General features: G+C 49.9%; 1 protein-coding gene across 1 annotated transcript; it reads left to right on the forward strand.

Annotated features, from left to right (window-relative positions):
* The first annotated feature begins 1,519 nt into the window (after positions 1-1,519).
* Positions 1,520-2,795, forward strand: LOC145795898 (uncharacterized). The gene is made up of 2 exons (XM_082880837.1): positions 1,520-2,077; positions 2,371-2,795. Exons 1-2 carry the CDS (start codon positions 1,520-1,522, stop codon positions 2,653-2,655), a joined length of 843 nt encoding a protein of 280 aa, XP_082736963.1. The 3' UTR covers positions 2,656-2,795.
* The last annotated feature ends 3,950 nt before the right edge of the window (positions 2,796-6,745 follow it).

Below are 6,745 nucleotides of genomic sequence, written 5' to 3' on the forward strand. Positions count from 1 at the left end.
ACACTAGCCCCGAATCATTCAAACACACTGCACTCACTGTATTCTACTGCACACACACTGGTACCCAGTATTTGTCTAAATCTGACAAACTTGCATACATGCCATATCTGTCCTTTCCAAACTGCATTTTGAATGTTGTCTTGCAATTGTCATTTTCTGTTTGCAGGAGGGTTCCCATACCATTCGCGGGTATGGGAATACTGGTGCACGGGAGTGGTATGATGAGCTCCCTGATGCGGTCCAGCGCATCGTGGACCGAGCGGGCTTTGGCACCTTCTGCCGAGGGCTCTCTAGGTTGTCCACATGCAGATCTCTCCTTGCCGCTCTGGCGGAGAGATGGTGGGACACCACCGATTCTTTCCACTTTTCTGCTGCAGGGGACATGATGATGACCCCTTATGACTTCTCGATGCTCATAGGCATCGGGGTAGGGGGTGATCCGATCCCCTTCGACACCGACATGGATGAGTGGACCGCCGCTCAGGTCCATTTACTGGGGGAGGCCCCACCACTAGCTCGTCCAGGCTTCGTGCGGTACTCCTGGTTCGAGACACAGTTCAGGGTTCAGCCCGTCTTGGAGGAGGTGCAGATGACCCCAGAGGACGAGGAGAGGTACGCTCGCGGCTTCCTCATGTTCCTGTTCGGGACTACCATCTTCGCCGACCGGGCGAACACCGTGCCTCTCTGCCTTCTCAGCGCACTGGTGGACGTCTGGGATATCCTGCACTACGACTGGGGCGATGCTGCTCTGGCCACCCTTTATGGATATATGAGCTCGGCTTCTCGTGGCAGCGGCCAGCTGCTTGGAGGTTACTGGCGGGCTTGGGAGGTACATTTCTTCTCCGCTTTTTCACTTCTGTCTCGTACTTTCTGTACTCTGTACACTGCACACACTGTGGTCTGCTCTATACTTGCTGTATACTGTACACACGGCACACACATACATTCTGCTTTACACTAACTGTACACTGTTCACACTGTACACTGCACACAATACACTACACAACACACGGCTCTGCCATTTCTGCTTTATTCTGTGTATCCTGCTTTATCTGATGGTCATACTGACATCTGTTTTGCAGCTGTGGGTTTACGCCTACTTTCCTAGGCTTGCACCCGTACCAGTCGCGGAGCCTCCTCCGGCTGTCCCGTTCTCGAGTCGTTTTGACGGGAGATGCACTCGGCGACCACGGGAGACATTTGGCTTCTTCCGCCGATATTTTGACACCATCACCCCGGCCGAGGTATGTTTTACTTTCAGTTCATTTAGCTTCGCTTTCCCACTGCATGTTTCAATAACAGTAGATAACAAACTGTCCGTCACTTTCAGATCACATGGCGGCCATGGGCCTCCTTGCCGTCGGCGATGCGGGGTCGGTTCCCTGGTGCTGAGGAGACCTCGCGTTTCCGGATCTTGCTAGAGGGCCCGGTCTGTCGGGCTTGGTACCTGGGGGAGCGTTTTCTACGCCAGACCCGCGGGTTACCTGAGCAGATAGTCCCGGTTCCCCCTCCTGCAGAGATGAGGGAGACCGAGGGGCTGACCACTGAGCAGCTGGATGATTACTCCATCGGCTGGGAGGAGGCCGGCTTCCGAGGCACCGGCGACTATCAGGAGTACGTGCGGACGTACCTGATGCGTCCCCTGAGCGGTCGTCGAGCAGAGGGGGCCAGGCCTGTGGCATCGGCGGCTGGGGCCGGAGCGGGAGCAGGGGCTGGATCTTCGAGGAGGGCCCGGGTCCGTGGTAGGGGTAGAGTGCAGGGAGGACGAGGAGTTGGCTGGCCTGCCCTGCCCGCTGTACTGACTTTCCAGGGCAAGGTGGGTCGACCTATCAGATCCCCTTCGCCCCTCCACCGGCTGGTCATGAGTTCATTGATGTCCCCGACTTGCCGCCGGTATGTTCTACTGCATTTTGTACAGTTATTCATTTCAGTTTACTTGATATTCCACAGAATATTGATGCATCTGATACTTTTGCAGGCTTCTTCTGGGTACACCCGTCAGTCGTTGGCGATGAATGCCTCGATGATGGGGATGCTTCAGCGGACATTTGATCTCCTAGCCCTCTACAGCATACCGGTATGTCCTTCTGACACTGGCCTCAAACCATTCATACACTGCTTTACATAATCTGATGCATGGCACAACACCTGATACACTGATCTCACAGTATCTGAACACTGCATACACTGCATTCTGCATCGTACTCTGTACTGATAAACTGCTCACGGCATTCTCACACTGTACTCATATACTGCATTCTACACTGTTAAACTGCTCACGACATTCATACACTATACTCGGCATTGCATTCTGCACTGATAAACTGCTCACGGCATACTGATGCATTTCCCTTTTGTGTACTCTTTCAGCCTCCTTTCCAGATTCCCATGGCAGGAGGTGCTCCAGCTAGACCTGCTGTCCCTGCTCGGGGGAGAGATGAGGAGGGCAGGATATTTCCCCGTACCAGGGGAGGGCGTACTCACGTCGGGAGTAGCTCGCGAGCTCCAGTCCCGGATGATGACGACGACGAGGAGTCAGAGGCGGAGGGAGGGTCATCGGAGGAGGAGACCGGAGGCGATTCTAGCTCGGGCTCTGACGACGATGCTGATGATGCTCCTGGACCCTCGTCCAGGAAGAGGACCAGGACAGACTGACGGCCCTTCGGAGTGCTTGACACAGATGCAGATTTTTGCTATCTTTTCTTTCTTTCTTGTACTTTTCTTTTTGGTTGGTAGATAGATTACCTTGTACTGCCGCAGGCAGATTTTGTTTCCAAAACTGGTACATTTGAAAAGATAGTGAAATGAAACAGACTTTTTATCTGAAAAAAGTGTTCACATTCATACATCTCATGCATTGCATCACATCTCATCATGTTACACCTCAATGTAAATGGAATTGATTGGTTGTCTGAAAATTGAACGCTTGCACTGTAATAATCAGATAACTTAAACAGCCAACAGCAAAATAACCCAAGCAATCCACTGCCTGATTCTTGGACACACAGCTCTCGCTCTACTGGGGATTAATCTGCATACAGCCCATAACACAACATTCGATTCATTCTGCACACGGCAATTCTCAAACAAACAGCCCAATTTGACAGGACGGACCTCAAAGATGGAACCGGTTGGAGTCGAAACACGTTCAAATGTAGAGAATGGCACAGCATTCTGAGCATAGATGATTTTTGAAATCGAATGAGGGTTTTTCAAACCGAGATATCGAGCCTACAACTGAACACAGCGGGGAGGACTCAAACAAAGAGGTACACGACCTAAACATAACGAGACACGCTCGGAAAAGACCTAAAACAAAGGTTGAGATAAACAAAACTAAAGACACGACATACAGACGCGTTAGCGAAGATGGGGGACCTCAGACCACGAGGAGCCAGTTTCTCTAGGCAGTGTTTCCCACCCTGTCTGATTTGTGATTCTCACATCACTCGGCTCTCGAGCTCGGATTTTTTTCTCAAAACCCTTTTCCTCACTTTTCTCTCAACTTACACCTCTCTATTCTTCATTCTCTCATTTTTCATCCCTCCCCGGGGTGATTGATGGATAAATAGAAAGGTGTGGGTTCATGCTCAACACCGTTAGCTCACGGCTATTTCTTCTGGCGGGTCGAGTGCTCTTCTGGCAAGTACGTCGATGACGGGGGAAAGACAGAACGCCTGGCTCAACTGTGCCTCTAGTTCATCATTTTAACCATTTTTTCGTTTTTTGCTTTCTACTAAAACGGTTTTGATCAAAACGAGAGTCGGATTAACATCCTTGTTCAATTTTTGATTTGAAAAGCGTGCAAGTCAGGCTGCAAGCACTGAAAATTTTCCTTTTTTGGGTCCAAGACAATGGTCCGATTTTGGAAAATGGAATAGTTTTCGAGAAAATAGTCAACCTCAGTAAAAATTTTCAAAAACTATTTTTCAAACAGCTGATGCTCGACGAGCATGGAGCTTACTCTTCGAGATGCGCAACCTCGGATCGGAGGCAATGGAAAATTGCCCCTGGTTCGAAGGGGGGGTGGGAGGCAACGGAAAGTTGCCCCTAGTTTGAATGGCGGCTCACGGCGGCTTGTGGCAACGGAAAGTTGCCCCTTGTTTGGGATGGTGCCGCAGCAATTCGCAGACAGTCTTCATTGGCGGTGGTCGAGCTCTTAGACACAGAGATGACGAAGACGGTCACAACACATATATGGACACAATCACCTTGAAGGGTGTTGGCCACTGGACTTTGGAATGAAATTGAAACCATTGCATGGACTGAGACGCTTATGAAAGCGTTGGGGGCTGGACTTCATGATGAAGTTGCCTACGTATCCCAAACATGGGAATCAAGCCTTACGTAGTTCCGGTTAAGGTCCACTCGAGTATTTTAACCTTCACTTTTTTTAGGCTCTCACTTTTGCCAAGGCGCCCAATGCGGGTTTTCGACCTTGCGAGCTTCTTTTCATTTTCTTTTGTTCGTTTCTTTTTCTTTTCTTTTTTTTGCTTTTTTTTCTTTTTTTTTTCTTTTCTTTTCTTCTTTCTTTTTTGTATTTTTCTCTTGCTCTAACTTTTGCCTGGGCCGCCCTTCCGGGTTTTCGGCCCAACGAGCCTCTCAAAGGGTAAAAGTGTAGCAAGTCCATGCCAAATGGTTTTTTGAAATTGAAGCCTCTCTGTGTCTAGGAGAACGGCTGTTGCACTGATTTGCGGAAGTATCCATCCCGGTTGCTCCACGAGCTTCTTTCGGCGAGATCCACTCCTTCTGATTCGGCTTGGGTGCTTCTTGATCGAAGGCTACTTCAAAAATGGCCACACGGGCCTTTCATGACGTTTGTCCGTTGAACTTTCTGAATGTTCTGAACGGGTTCAAAGTCGGAGAACAAGTAGATTGAATCTCGAGGCTGAGAGCGATCCTAGGCTGCGCAATCTCAAGAGCGATTCCACACAGGTCTTCGCAGGGCCGCGTAAAACATTTGTTTTTGAAAGTTTTTAAGAAAGCGACAAATCACTCGCGCCGAAGATAGTGTGGAACCAATCTGGATCAGGCCAGGATCCTTCTCAGTACTCGCGCCGACAAGCATGGCTTTATTCATAAAAAGGCTTAGCACGCCTCTCTTTCTCTCAAAATGATCAAAATTTTACAAAACCCGAGGAATTCCTTCCTCTTCGTTTTTTTATTACCGCAGTGTTCAAAAGGTTTGTTTTTTGAAAATTTTAGGTTAATGCAATGAGTTTGGCGCGTAGGAGAGCAGGCGAGATGTACTGTCAGCCCAATCAAATTCTCTGGCACTTATGCTGAAAGCAAGCATGAAGTTTGAGATAGCAACAGCTGTTTCAATCGACTTTGTTGGTGCAACTGGCCCCTCGGCAGAAACAGACTCAAAATAAAAACAAATAATAACAAAACAAAACGGTGTTCGGGACAACAACCCCAGAATCACCTGGTATTATATACAACGGGGACTGACTCGATACAACCAGACAGACCCTTAAGCAAAAAAAAAAGACTGACTCAAGTCAAAGAGACAGACTCAAAAACAAAAGACTGACTCGACATCCGAGCCAGGATTTACAAAACTCGGTTTCACCGATGCTCAAAAATGCGTGCCAGACGCTTCATTCATCCCAAAATGTACCAAATGTTGCCCGCAGGCGGTTCACTTTACATACTCGCAGTATCTGAGCCCTCGAAATCCAACAACTGAGTGGTGACGGGCTTGCCTGAGGTAGGTGGTAGGATAACCTTGTTATCAATCAAATCTTGCACTTCATGACGAAGGCGGGAACATCCATCGGTGCTGTGACCGGACTGTTGATGGTACGCGCAGTACAAAGTAGCATCATGAGTGGTGGGGAGATTCTTCGGGAGTGGCCGGGGCTCCAAAGGCTTAAGGTGCCCATTCTTCGCCAGTATTAGCAATGCCCTAGACAAAGGCATGTGGAGGTCGTGAAAGACCCTGCGCCCTCGGGGCAGGTACTTTGCAGTTTGAGGATTCTTGCCAGATGCGCTGGCGAAAGGATCGGCTGGCGCTGCCTTGGCTTTTTGAACCTTTCCCGGTGCAGGGTTGGGAACTACAGGAGCTGTCTGGGCGTGACGGGGCCCATCCCGGTTTTCTGCCTGGCTTGAACTGCCTTTGATCGGAGCGGGGAAAGCATCATCTACAGCTTTGGTCACTATTGCAGATGTTTGTTGCTTGCTCATTCCTCTGACTTTCAGAGCCTCGACTGCCCACAGCAGTTGCTCAATGGGGTCGGCATCTATCTTTGCCTTGTCTTTCCCTTTGGCCTCAGCCTGATCAAGGGTCAGGGTTGGTGCTGGCATGTCGTGGCTATAGCCGGAAGCCACCTCTGGCTGGCTGAGCTCTATCACAATCCGCCCCAGTAGCGGGGGCTCCTGTGGTACAAAATTCCCGGCATACGGCGCCGCTGGCGGTGAAGCCGACATTCCGTAGGCGAGGTCTGCCACAGACCTTTGGAGATCGCCTATCATCCCCATCAATTCAAAGGTGGTAGGCTCACGAGCCTGGTATAACTGGGGAGCCCAAACCGGGTGCACAACGGGCGACCTGGGCGGGTATGACATGCTGATGTTGGCCTCACTCTGCGGAGCGGTCCCCTGCTCCAATGCAGCCGTCATAACCACAATTTCTTCTAAACTTTGTGTCGCCATAAATCTTGCCTCAGCAAAGGGGAGACACTGGCTGTTCTGTATCAACTCTGCAACTCCCTGAACTGAAAGAAAAACAGACAGCGTTTCA

Source organism: Camellia sinensis, chromosome 7 (genome assembly GCF_055761805.1).
Source record: "Camellia sinensis isolate YWXY chromosome 7, ASM5576180v1, whole genome shotgun sequence".
NCBI classification, from domain to species: Eukaryota; Viridiplantae; Streptophyta; class Magnoliopsida; order Ericales; family Theaceae; genus Camellia; species Camellia sinensis.